This window comes from Procambarus clarkii, chromosome 85 (assembly GCF_040958095.1).
Source record: "Procambarus clarkii isolate CNS0578487 chromosome 85, FALCON_Pclarkii_2.0, whole genome shotgun sequence".
Taxonomy (NCBI): Eukaryota; Metazoa; Arthropoda; class Malacostraca; order Decapoda; family Cambaridae; genus Procambarus; species Procambarus clarkii.
The window spans coordinates 23,152,844-23,177,306 of record NC_091234.1 but is presented as its reverse complement, the minus strand read 5'-3'; the positions used below and the strand labels follow the sequence as shown (position 1 = coordinate 23,177,306).

The window sequence follows — 24,463 nt, the reverse complement described above, 5'->3', positions numbered from 1 at the left end:
CAAAATAGGGTCTGGACCATTCATTAATGGTGTTAGGTTGTTGAATATAGTACAACTGACTATGGTAATAATGGGACTAGGATGAACGATAATAGTTCAACTAGTCAATGGTAAATATCCTACCCTGTTGTGGGTTGGCAATTAGTAAATATTATACTGTGATCACTAGTGTAATTTATATTAAATAATTCTCTATTTTGGAGAAATAATATATACAATTATTGATAATAGCCTCTTAATTAGCCTCTATGAAACTTCTAATATTATCTAGAAGTATTAAATATTGTTAGTGACCTCACGAAATAAAGTCCACAAAATTCGTAGATAATCTCTCGCGAAATTTAACACCACGAAATCCGTGAACAATCACGCGACACCACAGCCACTACTTTGGCTGGCTTCAATATTAGCGCTGTCATTTCACAGAATAACACGCCACCAAATATCTGTGGGTGTGCATGAAACCGCTGATGAGGCTGAACTCAGTTGAGGGGGGGCTCCTGAACTGGCTTGAGGCAACGCTGCCGTCTTTGACTGGCTGGCCTTGTTTAAATCACACTGCACTAGTATATTTAATGAATCCACTGGTTAACTGGTTCATCCGGTACTAAGATGACCAAATGTGGGTTCAAAGGACCGAATATTCCGGTTCTGAAGGTCCAAATAATGTGGGAACCGACCTGTGATGGTGGTGGTGTGAGTGATGGTGGTGGTGTGAGTGATGGTGATGGTGTGAGTGATGACGGTGGTGTGAGTGATGGTGATGGTGTGAGTGATGACGGTGGTGTGAGTGATGGTGATGGTGTGAGTGATGGTGGTGGTGTGAGTGATGGTGATGGTGTGAGTGATGACGGTGGTGTGAGTGATGGTGATGGTGTGAGTGATGACGGTGGTGTGAGTGATGGTGATGGTGTGAGTGATGACGGTGGTGTGAGTGATGGTGATGGTGTGAGTGATGACGGTGGTGTGAGTGATGGTGATGGTGTGAGTGATGACGGTGGTGTGAGTGATGGTGATGGTGTGAGTGATGACGGTGGTGTGAGTGATGGTGTGAGTGATGACGGTGGTGTGAGTGATGGTGATGGTGTGAGTGATGGTGATGGTGTGAGTGATGACGGTGGTGTGAGTGATGGTGATGGTGTGAGTGATGGTGGTGGTGTGAGTGATGGTGATGGTGTGAGTGATGGTGATGGTGTGAGTGATGACGGTGGTGTGAGTGATGGTGATGGTGTGAGTGATGGTGGTGGTGTGAGTGATGGTGATGGTGTGAGTGATGGTGATGGTGTGAGTGATGGTGGTGGTGTGAGTGATGGTGGTGGTGTGAGTGATGGTGGTGGTGTGAGTGATGGTGATGGTGTGAGTGATGGTGTGAGTGATGGTGATGGTGTGAGTGATGGTGATGGTGTGAGTGATGGTGGTGGTGTGAGGGATGGTGATGGTGTGAGTGATGGTGATGGTGTGAGTGATGGTGATGGTGTGAGTGATGGTGATGGTGTGAGTGATGGTGTGAGTGATAGTGGTGGTGTGAGTGATGACAGTGGTGTGAGTGATGGTGATGGTGTGAGGGATGCTGGAGGTGTGAGTCATGGTGGTGGTGTGAGTGATGGTGGTGGTGTGAGTGATGGTGGTGGTGTGAGTGATGGTGGTGGTGTGAGTGATGGTGGTGGTGTGAGTGATGGTGATGGTGTGAGTGATGGTGATGGTGTGAGTGATGGTGGTGGTGTGAGTGATAGTGGTGGTGTGAGTGATGGTGATGGTGTGAGTGATGGTGGTGGTGTGAGTGATGGTGATGGTGTGAGTGATGGTGGTGGTGTGAGTGATGGTGATGGTGTGAGTGATAGCAGTGGTTTGAGTGATGGTGATGGTGTGAGTGATGGTGGTGGTGTGAGTGATGGTGGTGATGTGAGTGATAGTGGTGGTGTGAGTGATGGTGGTGGTGTGAGTGATGGTGGTGGTGTGAGTGATGGTGGTGGTGTGAGTGATAGTGGTGGTGTGAGTGATAGTGGTGGTGTGAGTGATGGTGATGGTGTGATTGATGGTGGTGGTGTGAGTGATGGTGATGGTGTGAGTGATGGTGGTGGTGTGAGTGATGGTGGTGGTGTGAGTGATAGTGGTGTGAGTGATGGTGATGGTGTGAGTGATGGTGGTGGTGTGAGTGATGGTGATGGTGTGAGTGATGACGGTGGTGTGAGTGATGGTGGTGGTGTGAGTGATGGTGGTGGTGTGAGTGATGGTGATGGTGTGAGTGATGGTGGTGGTGTGAGTGATGGTGGTGGTGTGAGTGATGGTGATGGTGTGAGTGATGGTGGTGGTGTGAGTGATGGTGGTGGTGTGAGTGATGGTGCTGGTGTGAGTGATGGTGGTGGTGTGAGTGATGGTGTGAGTGAGGGTGGTGGTGTGAGTGATGGTGGTGGTGTGAGTGATGGTGGTGGTGTGAGTGATGGCGGTGATGGTGTGAGTGATGGTGGTGGTGTGAGTGATGGTGGTGGTGTGAGTGATGGTGTGAGTGATGGTGGTGGTGTGAGTGATGGTGGTGGTGTGAGTGATGGTGTGAGTGATGGTGGTGGTGTGAGTGATGGTGTGAGTGATGGTGGTGGTGTGAGTGATGGTGATGGTGTGAGTGATGGTGGTGGTGTGAGTGATAGTGAGAGTGTGAGTGATGGTGGTGGTGTGAGTGATGGTGTGAGTGATGGTGGTGGTGTGAGTGATGGTGATGGTGTGAGTGATGGTGGTGGTGTGAGTGATAGTGAGAGTGTGAGTGATGGTGGTGGTGTGAGTGATGGTGTGAGTGATGGTGGTGGTGTGAGTGATGGTGATGGTGTGAGTGATGGTGGTGGTGTGAGTGATGGTGGTGGTGTGAGTGATGGTGATGGTGTGAGTGATGGTGGTGGTGTGAGTGATAGTGAGAGTGTGAGTGATGGTGGTGGTGTGAGTGATGGTGTGAGTGATGGTGGTGGTGTGAGTGATGGTGATGGTGTGAGTGATGGTGGTGGTGTGAGTGATGGTGGTGGTGTGAGTGATGGTGGTGGTGTGAGTGATGGTGGTGGTGTGAGTGATGGTGATGGTGTGAGTGATGGTGGTGGTGTGAGTGATGGTGTGAGTGATGGTGGTGGTGTGAGTGATGGTGATGGTGTGAGTGATGGTGGTGGTGTGAGTGATGGTGGTGGTGTGAGTGATGGTGATGGTGTGAGTGATGGTGATGGTGTGAGTGATGGTGATGGTGTGAGTGATGGTGGTGGTGTGAGTGATGGTGATGGTGTGAGTGATGGTGGTGGTGTGAGTGATGGTGGTGGTGTGAGTGATGGTGATGGTGTGAGTGATGGTGGTGGTGTGAGTGATAGTGAGAGTGTGAACACCAAACACCAAATATAGTGTGAACACCAAATGACACTTATGTCTTCCACCAATGGTCCAGACACCTATGTCTTCCACCAATGGTCCAGACACTTATGTCTTCCACCAATGGTCCAGACACTTATGTCTTCCACCAATGGTCCAGACACTCATGCACTATATCAAGGTCCAGATACCTAAGTTCTCCTTCTACTGTCCAGACATCTAACTCCTCAACCCACTCTCGCACAAGACTACATATATGACTTATTGCTTATAGTCAATATTTGGCATATTAATAAGTACATATATGGTATATTTCAAGTAATATTTTGTTTTCAAGGTACAAACTCTTAATACTGATTGGCTTTACACCAGTTTTAATATTAGGAATTTTTTTCAGTTTTATTAAACAATAGAGATTTTATAAAAAAATTTGACAATATCCTGAGTTACTTTACAATTTAAATATTTTAGTTTAGTTTTATTATTTTTATAAAACTGTAATATCAATATAGATAATGGTTAAGTACTAATTGTAATTAAGAAGCAATAAGATGTTTATCTTAATATACTAAGAAGGTTAGGTTATGTCGGTGTTTTCTATTCAGCTTTTCAAGGTAAACTCATATATTCACAATAAATTAGTATATCATATATGCACTTATTAATAAGCCAAATATTGACTATAAGAAAGTGCGAGAACGGGTTGAACTCCTCCATCAATGGTTCAGACACTCATGTACTATATCAAGGTCCAGATACCTAAGTTCTCCTTCTACTGTCCAGACATCAAACTCCTCCATCAATGGTCCAGACACATATATCCTCTATCAGTTGTCCAGACACTTATCTCCACCATCAGTGGTTAAGACACTTAATTCCTTCCTCAGTGGTCAAGGCACTTAACTCTTTCCACAGTGTTGCAGAGACCTATTTACCCATCAATGGTCCAAACATTTAAGTCTCCCATTAATGGTCCAAACATTTAAGTCTCCCATTAATGATCCAAACATTTATAGCTGTCATCAGTGGTTTAGAAACTTCATCACTGATCCACACATTTAAGTACTTCATTGTTGGTCCAGAGATTTATATCCTCCATCAGCAGTCATTACACTTAAGTCTTCATTCAGTGGTCCAGAGACATGTATCCTCCTTAGCCCTATTGTCTGACACTTAACTCTATGGTTCTGACACTTAACCCTATTGTTCTGACTCTTAACTCTATGGTGCTGACACTTAACACTAAGGTTCTGACACTTAACCCTATTGTTCTGACTCTTAACTCTATGGTTCTGACACTTAACCCTATTGTTCTGACTCTTAACTCTATGGTTCTGACACTTAACTCTATCGTTCTGATACTTAACTCCATGGTACTGACACTTAACTCTATGGTTCTGACACTTAACTAGGGTTCTGACACGTAACTCTAAGGTTCTAACACTTAACTCTATGGTTCTGACACTTAACTCTATGGGTCTGACACTTAACTCTATGGTTCTGACACTTAACTCTGATTCTGACACTTAACTCTATGTTTCTGACACCTAACTCTATGGTGCTGACACTTAACCCTATGGTTCTGACACTTAAATCTATTTTTCTGATACTTAACTCTATGGTGCTGACACTTAACTCTTTGGTTCTGACACTTAACTATATGGTTCTGACACTTAAATCTATGATTCTGACACTACACCCTATGGTGCTGACACTTAACTCCTTGGCTCTGACACTTAACTCTATGGTTCTGACAGTTAACTCTATGGTGTTGACACTTAACTCTTTGCTTCTGACACTTAACTCTATTATTCTGACACTTAACTCTATGGTTCTAACACTTAACTATATGGTTCTGACACTTAAATCTATGATTCTGATACTTAACTCTATGGTTTTAACACTTAACTCTATGGTTCTAACACTTAACTCTTTGGTTCTGACACTTAACCCTATGGTTCTGATACTTAACTTTATATTGCTGACACTTAACTCCAAGGTTCTAACACTTAGCTCTAAGGTGCTGGCACTTAACTCTATGGTTCTGACACTTACCTGTATGGTGCTGACACCTAACTCTATGGATCTGACACTTAAATCCTAAATCAATGAATCGAACAGCATACTCCTCGATCAATGGTAAATTAACATACCATTGGCCGTGTCCTATGGAGTAAGTTAATGTTGCCTGTTGTCTAAGTTTACAAGCTATTAGGTGTTGCCTGAGGTGTGAGTTAACATGACAGTGGGTGTTGCCTGAGGTGTGAGTTAACATGACAGTGGGTGCTGCCTGAGGTGTGAGTTAACATGACAGTGGGTGTTGCCTGAGGTGTGAGTTAACATGACACTGGGTGCTGCCTGAGGTGTGAGTTAACATGACAGTGGGTGCTGCCTGAGGTGTGAGTTAACGAGACAGTGGGTGTTGCCTGAGGTGTGAGTTAACATGACAGTGGGTGTTGCCTGAGGTGTGAGTTAACATGACAGTGGGTGTTGCCTGAGGTGTGAGTTAACATGACAGTGGGTGCTGCCTGAGGTGTGAGTTAACATGACAGTGGGTGTTGCCTGAGGCGTGAGTTAACATGACAGTGGGTGCTGCCTGAGGTGAGAGTTAACATGACAGTGGGTGCTGCCTGAGGTGTGAGTTAACATGACAGTGGGTGCTGCCTGAGGTGTGAGTTAACATGACAGTGGATGCTGCCTGAGGTGTGAGTTAACAAGACAGTGGGTGTTGCCTGAGGTGTGAGTTAACATGACAGTGGGTGCTGCCTGAGGTGTGAGTTAACGAGACAGTGGGTGCTGCCTGAGGTGTGAGTTAACATGACAGTGGGTGCTGCCTGAGGTGTGAGTTAACATGACAGTGGGTGTTGCCTGAGGTGTGAGTTAACATGACAGTGGGTGCTGCCTGAGGTGTGAGTTAACATGACAGTGGGTGTTGCCTGAGGTGTGAGTTAACATGACAGTGGGTGCTGCCTGAGGTGTGAGTTAACATGACAGTGGGTGCTGCCTGAGGTGTGAGTTAACATGACAGTGGGTGCTGCCTGAGGTGTGAATTAACATGACAGTGGGTGCTGCCTGAGGTGTGAGTTAACATGACAGTGGGTGCTGCCTGAGGTGTACCTGTGCTCCATGTTGCAGCACCGGCAGGCGAGTGGTGCTGTACGTGGCACTGTTGACCCACGTAGTCTTCACTGCCCCGCTTGTGTGGATCTCTAACTTTGGCTTCCAACTGGTCTTCAGGTTCCTGGCTGGCCTGGGCTACCTCACATTCAACTTCGTGCCTTATGTCATTGGTAAGTAAAGGTCTGCTTGCTAGTAGCAACCTGTTGCTCTTTCGCAAGCCTAACGAGTGTGGCCGCTCCTGGGGCGGCCTCTATATCATATACCAGGCATGGAGCATTTGAGAGAGCGGCCTCTATATCATATACCAGGCCTGGAGCATTTGAGAGAGCGGCCTCTATATCATATACCAGGCATGGAGCATTTGAGAGAGCGGCCTCTATATCATATACCAGGCATGGAGCATTTGAGAGAGCGGCCTCTATATCATATACCAGGCCTGGAGTATTTGAGAGAGCGGCCTCTATATCATATACCAGGCATGGAGTATTTGAGAGAGCGGCCTTATATCATATACCAGGCTTGGAGCATTTGAGAGAGCGGCCTCTATATCATATACCAGGCTTGGAGCATTTGAGAGAGCGGCCTCTATATCACATATGAGGCCTGGAGCATTTGAGAGAGCGGCCTCTATATCACATATGAGGCCTGGAGCATTTGAGAGAGCGGCCTCTATATCACATATGAGGCCTGGAGCATTTGAGAGAGCGGCCTCTATATCACATATGAGGCCTGGAGCATTTGAGAGAGCGGCCTCTATATCACATATGAGGCCTGGAGCATTTGAGAGAGCGGCCTCTATATCACATATGAGGCCTGGAGCATTTGAGAGAGCGGCCTCTATATCACATATGAGGCCTGGAGCATTTGAGAGAGCGGCCTCTATATCACATATGAGGCCTGGAGCATTTGAGAGAGCGGCCTCTATATCACATATGAGGCCTGGAGCATTTGAGAGAGCGGCCTCTATATCACATATGAGGCCTGGAGCATTTGAGAGAGCGGCCTCTATATCACATATGAGGCCTGGAGCATTTGAGAGAGCGGCCTCTATATCACATATGAGGCCTGGAGCATTTGAGAGAGCGGCCTCTATATCACATATGAGGCCTGGAGCATTTGAGAAAGCGGCCTCTGCAACATTTGTTCTTTTATAAAGATACGGATTATCTTATCGCTATCGTACAGATTGTCTGAAGCCATGTAGTGACTTCCTTGGCATATTTATGGTGACTGAAGTTAATATTAATTTTTGGCACTGGTTGCATGATTACAAAGTCCATATATGTCTGGAGGAAAAAATAATATTTTTTTATACTTTAATATTATATATTTTTTATTTAATTATTTTTCTTCTGAATTAGTTCTTAGTTAGTAAGTTAGTTAGTTAGTAGTAAGTGGACTGTATATATTCTGATTCAGCTTATCTTGAGGTTATCTTGAGATGATTTCGGGGCTTTAGTGTCCCCGCGGCCCGGTCCTCGACCAGGCCTCCACCCCCAGGAAGCAGCCCGTGACAGCTGACTAACACCCAGGTACCTATTTTACTGCTAGGTAACAGGGGCATAGGGTGAAAGAAACTCTGCCCATTGTTTCTCGCCGGCGCCTGGGATCGAACCCAGCTTGCTAGAACTTATTTCCCACAATGGGAGGGACAAATGCAACTTGCAACACCTTATGAAAATGTTACAAGCAGTATTTGTTTACCTTATTGTTACAATTATAATTATTAATCATAACACATATGGTGGTCTAATCTACTATTATTACAGCAAATTAAATTAATAACTACTAATACCATGTCTACAGTAGGAACACAAAAGGGCTTTAGCTGCTACTGTTGGTGGGGCCTGCTAAGGCTGTGTAATTGTAGCCTCAAGTGAGGGTGTGGCCCTGTGCCTCTAAGTGCCACGTAATGGCAGTTGTCTGGAGGCCTACAAGGCTTGATGTACAGCTAGTGGCAGCAATTTCTATAATTATGTTGGGAGCCAGCTTCCTGCTTCACTAACTTCCCACACAATTACCTGTTTGGGATGAAAGGAATTAATAATGGTTCCCTAAACACATAAGTACAGGTATGACATGGAATATGTGTGTGTGTAGAGCTGAGTAAACTCACTGTGTTTGGGGATTTAATCCCACATCTTAACGATATTTCCTACAATAATAATGGCCAGTATTAAATGCAATAGAAATACCGAAAATTGTTCTTCCCTTTGTTCATGAGATCTTCAGCTGGGCGGATCGTAGAGGATCTTGTGTCGAAGCTCGGAGAAAAAACCTTTTGTGTTGTAAAATTCGTGAGGGAGAGCTTCCTCACTGTTTACAAGTTGCTGTCTGTACGTGACGACGCTCTAGGGGAGACGTACTAAAATGTTTGGTGGTTCTATTTATGTTTAAGAAATAGAGAGTTAAGCTATATTCCTGTTGTATTTAATTATATTCAGTCCTAGTGAATACCTTTTTATTAAGTTTAAACACTAGACTGTTGTTTAAAAGAAATTAGAGTTGATATAAATACGTGGCATCGATGACGTCATGGAATCACCCATTCTCTTTTCCTTTATGGGTGTAACTTATTTTATTATGTGTGTCGGATTTCCGACATAATTCCGGTGGGGGGGGGGGGGAGAACATGGGTCGAAGTCCCAGTAAGGACTGCGATCACTTTATTCCTCTCCTTCAGAATTATAGTGTTGCTTTAATTTGAGTTTGCATTGTTGTCCTGCAGTCCTTTGGGGACGGATGTCCTGTACAGGTGTTTCGGGTGCTGGAAGTCGTTGAACGTCTTCTTTTCCTGCCAGTTCTAAAGGAACTAATTTCTCTAATGTTTTGAGAGTAGTGTTGCCTCGGCATTTTACTTTCACTATTCTCAAGATGCCCTGGCTGTCTGGATGTACACAGACAATTTGACCTATAGGCCACTCTGAGCGTGGCCCTTCGCTGTCCACAAGAACTATGTCACCAGGGTTCAAGTTAATTCTGTTGTAGGGGTTGTTTGCCCCATAACAATACTCCCTCAGAGCAGTATGGTATTCTCGATTCCATACGCCATTCCACCGACGAGAAGCCTCCAAGCCATGGTGTTCTGGGAGGTATGAATTTCCAGTGGCACTGCCGTTGATTTAGGGCCGTGTGCACCTTTGGGTGTGTCCAGATATTCCTCAAACATGCTTCTCCTGCCACTAAGTTGGACCCATTTTCTGAGATCATTAACGTAGGACAAGATCTACGTGAAGCAAACCTACGGAAAGCCTGTAAGAATGCCTCGGCACTCATATCGGGAATCATTTCTAGATAGACTGCCCTTGTTGTGGCACAAGTGAAAAGGCAGATATATGCCTTTACTGGTTTTTTGTCCTTGGTGCCTCTTAGTGTTAGTGCTCCTGGGAAATCTACTCCTGTAGTCTCAAAGGGACGAATATGTACAACTCGTTCCTTTGGAAGTGGAGGAGGGCCGGGATTTGGACACACTCTGGCATCGTATCTCCGGCAAATAACACAGGATTGAATTATGGATTTTACTGTCTGCCTACCTTGGGGTAGCCAGTACTGTTGTCTTAAGTCTGTGAGAGTATCTAATACCCCGCCATGCAGTGTTATATTTGTGTATGCGTAACACAATTAGTTTGCTTACTATGTGGTAAGCAAACAATTGGATTTGAAGCAATTGAAGCAATATTGGATTTTTTGCTTCCAGATCTATGTCTGCATGCTGTAAGTGGCCTCCGCATCTGATTACGTTATAATTGTTGGTATCTACCCAGAGACCCAGATCATTTTGTAGCTTCTTGTACAAAACTGAACTGAACAAACAGAACTGTTTGTTCAGTTCAGAGTACCAATTAGGATCAATTACCAAAGTCCGAGGTAGTTCTGGGTTCTCAGTGGGAATAGTGACATTGGTCACAATGACTTGTGGATTTTGTTTAGGCCACTGGTCACTGATTAGCCACTGAAGTCCATTGAACCACATTCTGCCTGTGTTAATTGCCGTAAAGTCAGGCCTCGGGAGAGATAGTCAGCTGGATTCTCTTTGGTGGGTACATATCTCAGTTTATACCCTGCCGACAACTCTCGTATTTCCTTAACGCGGTTACTCACGTAAGGATTTTTACTCTGTTTTTTTTAACCCACTGTAGCACTGCCTCATTATCTGACCATACCACTGTTTCTTCAAAGTGGATGTTGCTTAAGGCCTTGATCAGATAATGAGCCAATCTTACAATTAGCTGTAAGGCTGTTAATTCCAGTTGTGGCAATGATCGTTTCTTTAACGGTGCCAGGTTGGTGGTATTTGGTTCCACTGACTTGATAGTCAACTGATCTCATGTCATATCCCATTAGACGCCTAGTAATTTTGTCTTCTCGGGTACCTGGTAATCGGGAAAATCAGTTTCGATCATTTGATTTAATTTGGCATTGTTGGAGACCCACGACTGGAGAGGGATATTTGCTCCCATTAATTCTTGATTAGCCACATGGTATATGCTCAGCAGTTTACTTTCACTGCTGGTTGTTCCTTGGAAATTGTCCACATACAAGTATTGCTAATTTCTGTTTTATTTGGGCTATTGGACTTCTTCAAGTGCGTGTCTAAGGTAGCTTGAAGCAGAAACGGGCAAGACGTAACACCAAACAAAAGAGACGCAAACCTGTAAGTGATTAATTTACTGTTTGGATCGTTAGGATCCTTGATACATAGGAACTTTGTGTAGTTATGGTCTTCTTCTTGGAGACGTACCCTAAGGAAAGCCTTGCTGATGTCGGCCGCATATGCATAAGTCCCGATGCGGAACTTTAACAGCATGTCGTATATGTCGGAAAATCCGACACCATTTAATAATCATACAGATAATAGCTGTATTGTATAAACAAGTTACCCATAGAAAACGTAACTTGTAGTGGAATTACCGTCTATAGAAAACGGGATATCATCACCACATACTATTATATTCTCCACCTATTATGGTGGGAATTATTCTTAAATACATTAGTCTTTGGACTTTACCATCATAAAACATCTCATATAAATTAACTTAATTATCAATATTAAAGTAGAGTAAATGTGACCCTTCTATCACTTTCTGACATGTGGACAATGTAAGCCAGGCGTCAGAGTGAGGAAGGAGGGCAGCCATTGTTGTGTCACCTCCGAGACGTGTGGAGCAAATTTGGCTCCTATCATATCTGGACAATGTCGGCCAGGCGTCAATAGTATGGAGTGTTAGATGCAGCCATTGTTGAGACTAGACCAGAGGCTCACACGGGAGCAAATTCGGCTCCTGTTAAATTTACTTAGACGTAGTGTTATGGAAACTAAAAGTGTACCATTATCAACACGCTGTCTACAAATTCAAGTTAAGTGTTCTTTCCGAAACCCATTATCTATCATTAGTGGCCATTAATGTCATTGGGTAGGGTTAGCCGGTTAGAACGCGAAATCGCCTCATACTAAAGGTAATTAAGCCAGGTCTTTATTGTTCCATGTACAATGTTTCTCTGAAATACCTGTCATATACTAGGTTTCTGGTTTCAGCTAGCGCACTTTTGACAGGTCAAGACGAGGAAGATTTTGTGCACCAGTTACTGGGTGATGGAAGCTACCTCAAAGAGGATAATTTGGTGTCTACACCCTAGTTATACCTGGTGGACTAACCTGCTGTACTATAAGATAAGGAACCTCTTCAATGTATGTAGTTAATTCTGTAGTTTGATTGGCTGCATATATATAAATATAAACCCCCCCTAATGTGTAGAGGATCGATTTGTGAGATTATGAGATTATTGCAGAAATACAGTCCACTTAACATTATACAAATTGCTATCGAAGTATATAAATTAACGTAAATATAAATTCATATAAATAAAATAAATATAAATCTCACAGGTCGGTTCCCACATTACTTGGTCATCTTCGAACCGGATGACGGATTATTTGATCCTTTGAACCCACATTTGGTCATCTTAGTACCGGATGAACCAGTTAACCAGTGGATTCATTAAATAAACTAGTGTAGTGTGATTTAAACAAAGCCAGTCAAAGACAGCGGCGAAGCCTCAAGGGAGCTCAGGAGCCCCCCCTCAGCCGAGTTCAGCTTCGTCAGCGGTTTCATGCACACCCACAGATATTTGGTGGCGTGTTATTTCGTGAAATGACAGCGCTAATATAGAAGCCAGCCAAATTAGTGGCTGTGTCCTCGCAAGATTGTTCACGGATTTCGTGGTGTTACATTTCACGAGAGATTATCTACGAATTTTGTGGACTTTATTTCGCGAGGTCACTAATAATATTTAATACTTCTAGATAATATTAGAAGTTTCATAGAGGCTAATTAAGAGGCTATTATCAATAATTGTGTATATTATTTCTCCAAAATAGAGAATCATTTAATATATATTGCACTAGTGATCACAGTATAATATTTACTAATTGCCAACCCACAACAGGGTAGGATAAAACCATTGACTAGTTGAACTATTATTGCTCATCCTAGTCCCATTATTACCATAGTCAGTTGTACTATATTCAACAATCTAACACCATTAATGAATGGTCCAGACCCTATTTTGGGTGTAATTTTTATCAACTCGAATTGAGTTGTATATATAATAATTTACTTATGATCATTACACCTTTGAGTGATTAATTTGTGTCTCTACCATCCTAGGGTGATATAGAAGAGCTAACCTAAAGGTACTTCCAGTGACACTGGTTTATCACTCAAATCATTAGTGTGTATGATTGTATATATATAATGTGTATTAATTTTAAGTGCTAACCTCTAGTAGAGGTAGGATTATTGCCTAGTGAGTTCAGAATTTACCCTAGGCTACCATTAGTGTTTGTTCAGTATTATGAGCAGCCCAAGTACAAGTCCCACAAGGCTTCACCAACTAGCCAGTATGGATAATGCAGGGAGAATGAAAAGAACCCTTGCAGGTCTTAAAGGCCACTTAACAAGACAGATCAAGAAATGTGAAGATTTGTCACAACAATCAACAGTTGATTATGCTGACCTGGAAAGCTATTATCAAGCAGCTGCAGGTAAATTTGAGCAAATCAAATGCCAAATAGCAACATATGTGGCTGAACTTGCCAACACCAATTTATCAGAAACAGAAATAGACGACATTATGGTTGATCTTGCGAATTATGAAGATCACACTCAGGCCACGTTACAGCCTTATGTCAAATTAATTGCCCAGAACAAGGCAACAGCAACAACAACAACAGTTGCATCTAATACGAGTCAAGCAGAAGCTCGACTCCCTCCAATTAATTTACCCACTTTCTCAGGAAAAGATGAGGAAGATTGGGACGAATTTTGGAACAAATTCGTTGACCTTGTAGACTCAAAACAATCTTTACCAAAGAGTAGTAAATTCTCTTATTTGCAAGGCCAATTATCAGGTGAGGCTAAAACAGTAGTATCCCATCTGAGATTAACTAATGACGGCTATGATCTGGCAGTAAAACTCCTCAAGGATAATTATGCTGATCCAGAAGTAAGAACATCACATTTAGTTCATGAGCTGTTGCATTTACCCCCACCGGAGGCTTCAGCTGATTCACTCCAAGTCTTCAAGCTGGAGGTAGAATCATTGATCAATGCCCTCAGCCTGACAGCAGATACAAACGGGGCTGAGTGGGTCTTGAAAATAATTGTCCAGGAGAAAATACCTAGGGACATATTGAGACAAATGAGTGCTCATTACAATAAAAGCATCTTATCTATGAATGAAATATCTGAAGGTTTAAAGTCAGTAGTTCATCAATTACGAACACATGACAAATTAAAACCACCAAGTAAACCCTCAGAAACCAATAATAGTAAACCACAGAGTACCAAAGGTACTCCAAATCAATCTAGACAATATAATTCAACACCAAAGTGGAACAGTGGCAGTGTGGGCGTATATGCAGTGGGACCCTCCAAGCCTATAGTTACTGTGTCACCCAAGAACGTGACACCAAAGGGTACTGGAAGCTATGGAACATGTTTGTTCTGCAATGAGAAACATTCAATGTACCACTGCCCTAATTTTCCTGATAGTGACGCCCGTGTTGAGCGACTCAAAGATTTGCAACATTGCACGAGGTGCCTCAGGAAACATAACATCAACGACTGTGATACCCAATTACAAACCTGTAATAGGTGTAACAAAGGTCAGCACCATGCAGCATTGTGCAGAGACACCAAAACAACGTCTCCAAACCCCAAGGTGGAAGATAGCATTCCCACCTCAGTACAGTACTGCAAGGTGCAACAAACAAAGAGTGTCCAATCGGCAAAGTCTAAAGGTAATACGACTTTGCCTACTGTCCAAATTACCATCCTGAATAAGAGGGCCAAGGTCCATACCCGTGGGTTGTTTGACCAAGGATCCCAGAGAACATTTGTCACTAAACAGTTGGCAGATGAACTACAATTAAGGCCTGTTGCCCAGACGTCATTCAACATCTCAGGGTTTGTAACAGATGCAGGACCTCAAGTCTACCAGGTGGTACAACCATCAGTACGCTTAGGCAGGTACGTCTGTCGAGTACAAGCCATTGTGGTGGACAAAATACCAGTAGACCTACAAGTTCAAGGTCTGAGAGCAACAGCCAAATTCTTGAGAAATAGAGGAATAAAATTGGCAGATAATATTAAGTCTGATCACCTCACCGACTTCGGTCTCCTTGTAGGGACAGACTATTGTCATCGATTCATCGGTAGCCCTACTAAATATCAGGGTATAACCATGTTAAACTCTGCAGGAGGTAAATTACTCTCAGGCCCAGTATCAAGCCTGAGGAGACCTATGCCTGCAGATAAACAATACTTGTAGAAATCTAAATTTGTCAGCTGATTATATTTCTCCAGTAGCATTATACTAAGGAGATTACAGCTGACTATACCAACAGAGGTTGATGTTAGTATCATCATTTAAAGCTGGAGATGAGTTCATGAGGCCTCAGTGGCAAATCAGTGAACAGTAGCCTAAAACAGCTACAAGTCACTGCGACCAATGTCACTGAACCCACTGCAGTCTCAGAACCATACTTTACTTTAATGATGAGCTATTCAATCTTCTGAATCAATTAACTAAATTAAACCCCAATAAATCTGATGACTGATTTGATACATTTATTATTTAATCAAGATGTATTCCATGGGCCTCAGTGTTTATATATCAGTGACCAGTTACCTGAAGAAACTTCAAGTTATATCTAATGTCACTGATCTCACTGCAGTCCCTGAATCATACTTGACTGTAGTACTTGATCACATCCAGTCTTCTGGGTTAAATAATATGTAATTAGGCTTGAATATTAGCCTTTCAAGAGTTGACAGGGAAATGAAATCGCATTAGACTTCTAACCCCTGCAACTCTAGTACGGGACATCCGTCCTGTACGAACAGACACACAAATGTGTGATTACTAACTACTAACATCAAATTAATCTAATAATTCGAAGGAGGAGTATCGGTGTTCGTCTGTTCTAATTAGGACATCGACCCGTGAGCAGCCCCTGGGGAATTATGTCGGAAAATCCGACACCATTTAATAATCATACAGATAATAGCTGTATTGTATAAACAAGTTACCCATAGAAAACGTAACTTGTAGTGGAATTACCGTCTATAGAAAACGGGATATCATCACCACATACTATTATATTCTCCACCTATTATGGTGGGAATTATTCTTAAATACATTAGTCTTTGGACTTTACCATCATAAAACATCTCATATAAATTAACTTAATTATCAATATTAAAGTAGAGTAAATGTGACCCTTCTATCACTTTCTGACATGTGGACAATGTAAGCCAGGCGTCAGAGTGAGGAAGGAGGGCAGCCATTGTTGTGTCACCTCCGAGACGTGTGGAGCAAATTTGGCTCCTATCATATCTGGACAATGTCGGCCAGGCGTCAATAGTATGGAGTGTTAGATGCAGCCATTGTTGAGACTAGACCAGAGGCTCACACGGGAGCAAATTCGGCTCCTGTTAAATTTACTTAGACGTAGTGTTATGGAAACTAAAAGTGTACCATTATCAACACGCTGTCTACAAATTCAAGTTAAGTGTTCTTTCCGAAACCCATTATCTATCATTAGTGGCCATTAATGTCATTGGGTAGGGTTAGCCGGTTAGAACGCGAAATCGCCTCATACTAAAGGTAATTAAGCCAGGTCTTTATTGTTCCATGTACAATGTTTCTCTGAAATACCTGTCATATACTAGGTTTCTGGTTTCAGCTAGCGCACTTTTGACAGGTCAAGACGAGGAAGATTTTGTGCACCAGTTACTGGGTGATGGAAGCTACCTCAAAGAGGATAATTTGGTGTCTACACCCTAGTTATACCTGGTGGACTAACCTGCTGTACTATAAGATAAGGAACCTCTTCAATGTATGTAGTTAATTCTGTAGTTTGATTGGCTGCATATATATAAATATAAACCCCCCCTAATGTGTAGAGGATCGATTTGTGAGATTATGAGATTATTGCAGAAATACAGTCCACTTAACATTATACAAATTGCTATCGAAGTATATAAATTAACGTAAATATAAATTCATATAAATTAAATAAATATAAATCTCACAGGTCGGTTCCCACAGTATAGCCTTTGTATTGGGCTAGGGCCAGGTTGAAGGCAGTCATTTAGGGAAACACTATTCTGCCTGGTCTTAACACTGTAATTAAATACTATCCGTAGTGGGGTAGTAGCTGAGTTTTTCAGTACAGGGTGATGTGGCAGGTGGTGCCCTTCCTTTGGATTATCAATTGTGACAACTTCGATAAATTTGTCATCGAGCTGCTTCTCTATTATTTCATGGTACAATTTCAAGTTCTCAGGATGTCTTTGTAAGCGAAACACCTGTGATCTTAATTAGTTTTGTGTCATAAAATGGTTGACGGGTAGCTGAGGGTGATTCAGCTTCCATGGTAATCTGACCTAGTATTGATTATCTCTAGATAACTGAGTCCAGGTATTGTTTGTAAGTCCAGTCGTCATCTGGACTAGGTTGTTCAGGGACAATGCCGAGAGTTGCCAGGTTCCATAATTTATGTACAGGGGGATCAAGCTTATCCTCGGACATGTCTCTGAATTGTAGTGGAGACTGTTCTCCTGGTCATGCAACCATTACTGGGTTGGCATGTTGGTGGTCTACAGGTGCGGCTTGCTTCAGTCGTAATACTGGGCCTACACCTGCAGACGGTAACAAGTTCATTCCCTGTTTTTCATCCTTTCCTTTGATAAACTTATGGTAAACATCTGAACCCATAAGGATACCAATATTGGAAAGGTTGTCTGATGTGATTTTGTCAGCCAATTTGATTCCCTTTTCTTCCAGGAATTTGGCTGTTGTCCCTAGACCATATACATACAGGTCTGATGGGAAACTATCTACTACAAGAGCTTGTATCGTTCGGACATAACCGCCTAAATGTACTTTAGGTTGTACGACCTTGAAGACTTGGGCTCCTGAGTTAGTCAGGAATCCTGCTATGTCTATTCGTGTCTCTCGTACAGGTTTGAGTTTCAGGGCATCTACCATTTCCTTTGAAATAAAAGTCATTTGGGATCCTTGGTCAAATAGTCCACGTATTGTAACACTGTAAAGGTGTTTTGTTTAGTTTTATTTAATATATATATATATATATATGTATATATATATATATATATATATATATATATATATATATATATATATATATATATATATATATATATATATATATATATATTATTAAATATGACCGAAAAAGTAAGATTAATAATTCTAACACGAATTTTCTCAATCTTTCGTACATTTCTTTTCACTGTTGGAGGTAAATCAAAAATCAATTCTCCAAAATTCATTTTTATTTCTAGTCTGACGCGACACGAGCGCGTTTCGTAAAACTTATTACATTTTCAAAGACTTTAGTTTACAAATACACAACTGAATAGAACTTACGCATCTCCGATTTTATATCTACATTTGAGAGAGGTGGATGGGGTGAGGTGGCATTAATAGGGTATTAATTTCATCAACACAAGACAGAAAAAGAGGTAGTATTAATAGGGTATTAATTTCATCAACACAAGACAGAACACGAAACAATGGGTATTGAATAGAAGTGATTGTAGAAAGCCTATTGGTCCATATTTCTTGATGCTTCTATATTGGAGCGGAGTCTTGAGGTGGGTAGAATATAGTTGTGCATTAATTGGCTGTTGATTGCTGGTGTTGACTTCTTGATGTGTAGTGCCTCGCAAACGTCAAGCCGCCTGCTATCGCTGTATCTATCGATGATTTCTGTGTTGTTTACTAGGATTTCTCTGGCGATGGTTTGGTTGTGGGAAGAGGTTATATGTTCCTTAATGGAGCCCTGTTGCTTATGCATCGTTAAACGCCTGGAAAGAGATGTTGTTGTCTTGCCTATATACTGGGTTTTTTGGAGCTTACAGTCCCCAAGTGGGCATTTGAAGGCATAGACGACGTTAGTCTCTTTTAAAGCGTTCTGTTTTGTGTCTGGAGAGTTTCTCATAAGTAGGCTGGCCGTTTTTCTGGTTTTATAGTAAATCGTCAGTTGTATCCTCTGATTTTTGTCTGTAGGGATAACGTTTCTATTAACAATATCTTTCAGGACCCTTTCCCCCGTTTTATGAGCTGTGGAAAAGAAGTTCCTGTAAAATAGTCTAATAGGGGGTATAGGTGTTGTGTTAGTTGTCTCTTCAGAGGTTGCATGGCATTTCACTTTCCTTCTTATGATGTCTTCGACGAAACCATTGGAGAAGCCGTTGTTGACTAGGACCTGCCTTACCCTACAGAGTTCTTTGTCGACTTGCTTCCATTCTGAGCTGTGGCTGAGAGCACGGTCGACATAAGCGTTAACAACACTCCTCTTGTACCTGTCTGGGCAGTCGCTGTTGGCATTTAGGCACATTCCTATGTTCGTTTCCTTAGTGTAGACTGCACTGTGGAAACCTCCGCTCTTTTCCATGACTGTTACATCTAGAAAGGGCAGCTTCCCATCCTTCTCCATCTCGTAAGTGAAACGCTGCACGGAACTCTGCTCAAATGCCTCCTTCAGCTCCTGCAGATGTCTGACATCAGGTACCTGTGTAACTTTGTCACCTTAATTTTCGTCCTACGATATTCAATTTGGTATCTATGTGTTCGCAATAGAATTCGCAAGCGGATGAAATGCATATAAGCTCCATTAGCCCGGCTTACCACCCGCAACAAACAGAGAAAGTGCGAGCGATTGACTCACGAGCGCTCAAGAGGGATAAAATGTTTTCAGTCTTTTCACTCTAGTCACCTCAATTATCGTCCTAGATCTTTCATTTTGGTATCAATGTGTTCGCAATAGAATTCCCAACAGGAATATATGCATATAATATAAAAAACAGCAGTGATCTCCACCCGCCGACATGATGAAAACAGGCTGCGGTTACAAGGAAGAGAGCGCTGCGCCACCCCAAGGCGCTTCTCACTATGAAAAGTGAATAATCTTTTCAATTTTGTCATCTCAATTCTCGTTGTAGGTTTTTCAATTTGCTATCAATGTGTTCGCAATAGAATTCTCTACAGGACTAAACGCATATAAAAGTCAAAAGCCTGGCGAGAAAGTGAGAGCGTGTTACCTGGGGAGGGAGCCAGAGCAATAAAATGTGTACACTCTTCACTTTGGACATCTCAATTTTCGTCTTAAGTCTTTCATTTTGGTATCATTGTCTTCGCAATAAAATTCCCTACAGGAGTATGCACATATAAAGTCCAAAAGCCCGGCGTAGCACCCACAGCAAACAGAGAAAAGGACGGAGCATAATCCCAGTGAGCGCCAATAAAATGGGTATTCTGTTTTCAACTTTGTTACCTCAATTCTGGTCCTAGGACTTTAATTTTGGTATCAATGTATTCGCAATGAAATTCCCTACAAGCGTATAGCATACAATGTGCAAAACCGCAGCAAAACCTTCCCGACAAAAACGATACTGCTGCCGCGCTTAGGACTCAATGCTGAGTCGTCGCCGAGCGAAAGTGTTATGAAAATGGTACAAGCAGTATTTCTCTACCTAATTGTTACAATTATAATTATTAATCATACCACATATGGTGGTCTAATCTACTATTATTACAGCAAATTAAATTATAACTACTAATAGTATGTCTACAGTATGAACAGAGAAGGGCCTTAGCTGCTACTGTTGGTGGGGCCTGCTAAGGCTGTGTAATTGCAGCATCAAATGAGGGTGTGGCCCTGTGCCTCTGAGTGCCATGTAATGGCAGTTGTCTGGAGGCCTACAAGGCTTGATGTACAGCTAGTGGTAGCAATTTTTATAATTATGTTGGGAGCCAGCTTCCTGCTTCACTAACTTCCCTCACAATTACCTGTTTGGGATGAAAAGAATTAATAATGGTTCCCTAAACACATAAGTACAGGTATGACATGGAATATGTGTGTGTGTGTGTGTGTAGAGCTGAGTAAACTCACTGTGTTTGGGGATTTATTCCCACGTCTTAACAATATTTCCCACAATAATAATGGCCAGTATTAAATGCAATAGAAATACCGAAAATTGTTCTTCCCTTTGTTCATGAGATCTTCAGCTGGGCGGATCGTAGAGGATCTTGTGTTGAAGCTCGGAGAAAGAACCTTTTGTGTTGTAAAATTCGTGAGGGAGAGCTTCCTCACTGTTTACAAGTTGTTGTTGTTGTTGATTTAGGGGCGACAACGATCGTGGGATCGGATGTGCCCCGGCGTACCCATTAAGGGTGAATCCCGTAGCCTGGAGAGGTGGAACGCCAAGATAAATCGCAAATCGAGTGACGCCAATCACTAGAAACTAATATGCCATACGGCAAATAAACGCACAGTCAGGCAGATGATTGGGGAGCCCCAGGAGTCCCTCAGGGTGACAAGCACTGGCCCCGCCCCCACACAGAGAACACCAGGTAGCAAAACCAAAACTTTGCCCCCAACTAAAACGCAAAAAGTCATCCAGCGTCCCCCGGCAGAGCGGAAGCCGGATGCCCACCACGACTGAGGGCACACCAGGAGCCCACCAAGACCCGCCAACCCCTGGCACCTCTCGACCAAGCCGGCCCCCGAACACGTCACCCCGCTGGGAGAACCAGCCAGTACACGTCCAAAAAAAAAATCTATCAACAACCCTGTGACCCAAGGCAATATGTGCGCCAGGCGTCAAGGTTGAACCAGGAGTCCCAAGTTGCTGTCTGTACGTGACGACGCTCTAGGGGAGACGTACTAAAATGTTTGGTGGTTCTATTTATGTTTAAGAAATAGAGAGTTAAGCTATATTCCTGTTGTATTTAATTATATTCAGTCCTAGTGAACACCTTTTTATTAAGTTTAAACACTAGACTGTTGTTTAAAAGAAATTAGAGTTGATATAAATACGTGGCATCGATGACGTCATGGAATCACCCATTCTCTTTTCCTTTATGGGTGTAACTTATTTTATTATGTGTGTCGGATTTCCGACATAATTCCGGTGGGGGGGGGGGGAGAACATGGGTCGAAGTCCCAGTAAGGACTGCGATCACTTTATTCCTCTCCTTCAGAATTATAGTGTTGCTTTAATTTGAGTTTGCATTGTTGTCCTGCAGTCCTTTGGGGACGGATGTCCTGTACAGGTGTTTCGGGTGCTGGAAGTCGTTGAACGTCTTCTTTTCCTGCCAGTTCTAAAGGAACTAATTTCTCTAATGTTTTGAGAGTAGTGTTGCCTCGGCATTTTACTTTCACTATTCTCAAGATGCCCTTGCTGTCTGGATGTACACAGACTATTTGACCTATAGGCCACTCTGAGCGTGGCCCTTCGCTGTCCACTAGAACTATATCACCAGGGTTCAAGTTTTTCTGTTGTAGGGGTTGTTTGCCCCATAACAATACTCCCTCAGAGCAGTAAGGTATTCTCGATTCCATACGTCATTCCACCGACGAGAAGCCTCCAAGCCATGGTGTTCTGGGAGGTATGAATTTCCAGTGGCACTGCCGTTGATTTAGGGCCGTGTGCACCTTTGGGTGTGTCCAGATTTTCCTCAAACATGCTTCTCCTGCCACTAAGTTGGACCCATTTTCTGAGATCATTAACGTAGGATAAGATCTACGTGAAGCAAACCTGCGGAAAGCCTGTAAGAATGCCTCGGCACTCATATCGGGAATCATTTCTAGATGGACTGCCCTTGTTGTGGCACAAGTGAAAAGGCAGATATATGCCTTTACTCTTTTTTATGTCCTTGGTGCCTGTTAGTGTTAGTGATCCTGTGAAATCTACTCCTGTAGTCTCAAAGGGACGAATATGTACAACTCGTTCCTTTGGAAGTGGAGGAGGGCCTGGATTTGGACACACTCTGGCATCGTATCTCCGGCAAATAACACAGGATTTAATTATGGATTTTACTGTCTGCCTACCTTGGGGTAGCCAGTACTGTTATCTTAAGTCTGTGAGAGTATCTAATACCCCGCCATGCAGTGTTATATTTGTGTATGCGTAACACAATTAGTTTGCTTACTATTTGGTGACGATGAAGCAATATTGGATTTTTTGCTTCCAGATCTATGTCTGCATGCTGTAAGTGGCCTCTGCATCTAATTATGTTATAATTGTTGGTATCTACCCAGAGACCCAGATCATTTTGTAGCTTCTTGTACAAAACTGAACTGAACAAACAGAACTGTTTGTTCAGTTCAGTACAGTACAGAAGCGCGTTCTAGTCTGCGACATTTGAGCGCGTTTCGTAAAACTTATTACATTTTCAAAGACTTTAGTTTTACACATACACAACTGAATAGAACTTACACATCTTCGATTTGTATATATCTACATTTGAGTGAGGTGGATGGGGTGAGGTGGTATTAATAGGGTATTAAATTCCTAACCACAAGACAGAACACGAAACAATGGGTATTGAATGGAAGTGATTGTAGAAAGCCTATTGGTCCATATTTCTTGATGCTTCTATATTGGAGCGGAGTCTTGAGGTGGGTAGAATATAGTTGTGCATTAATTGGCTGTTCATTGCTGGTGTTGACTTCTGGATGTGTAGTGCCTCGCAGACGTCAAGCCGCCTGCTATCGCTGTATCTATCGATGATTTCTGTGTTGTTTACTAGGATTTCTCTGGCGATGGTTTGGTTGTGGGAAGAGATTATATGTTCCTTAATGGAGCCCTGTTGCTTATGCATCTTTAAACGCCTAGAAAGAGATGTTGTTGTCTTGCCTATATACTGGGTTTTTTGGAGCTTACAGTCCCCAAGAGGGCATTTGAAGGCATAGACGACGTTGGTCTCTTTTAAAGCGTTCTGCTTTGTGTCTGGAGAGTTTCTCATAAGTAGGCTGGCCGTTTTTCTGGTTTTATAGTAAATCGTCAGTTGTATCCTCTGATTTTTGTCTGTAGGGATAACGTTTCTATTAATAATATCTTTCAGGACCCTTTCCCCCGTTTTATGAGCTGTGGAAAAGAAGTTCCTGTAAAATAGTCTAATAGGGGGTATAGGTGTTGTGTTAGTTGTCTCTTCAGAGGTTGCATGGCGTTTCACTTTCCTTCTTATGATGTCTTCGACGAAACCATTGGAGAAGCCGTTGTTGACTAGGACCTGCCTTACCCTACAGAGTTCTTCGTCGACTTGCTTCCATTCTGAGCTGTGGCTGAGAGCACGGTCGACATAAGCGTTAACAACACTCCCCTTGTACCTGTCTGGGCAGTCGCTGTTGGCATTTAGGCACATTCCTATGTTCGTTTCCTTAGTGTAGACTGCAGTGTGGAAACCTCCGCTCTTTTCATGACTGTTACATCTAGAAAGGGCAGCTTCCCATCCTTTTCCATCTCGTAAGTGAAACGCTGCACGGAACTCTGCTCAAATGCCTCCTTCATCTCCTGCAGATGTCTGACATCAGGTACCTGTGTAACTTTGTCACCTTAATTTTCGTCCTACGATATTCAATTTGGTATCTATGTGTTCGCAATAGAATTCGCAAGCGGATGAAATG

The 24,463-nt window shown here is 42.6% G+C and overlaps 1 protein-coding gene across 2 annotated transcripts in view; it reads left to right on the top strand.

Annotated features, from left to right (window-relative positions):
* The window catches only part of LOC123746673 (solute carrier family 22 member 21-like), a 129,986-nt gene that overhangs the window by 57,638 nt on the left and 47,885 nt on the right, over positions 1-24,463 (top strand). For both annotated transcript variants that reach the window (XM_069316837.1, XM_069316836.1), the window contains one exon: positions 6,475-6,629. In XM_069316837.1, coding sequence (XP_069172938.1) covers positions 6,475-6,629 — 155 coding nt within the window. The remainder of the gene's footprint in view (positions 1-6,474; positions 6,630-24,463) is intronic.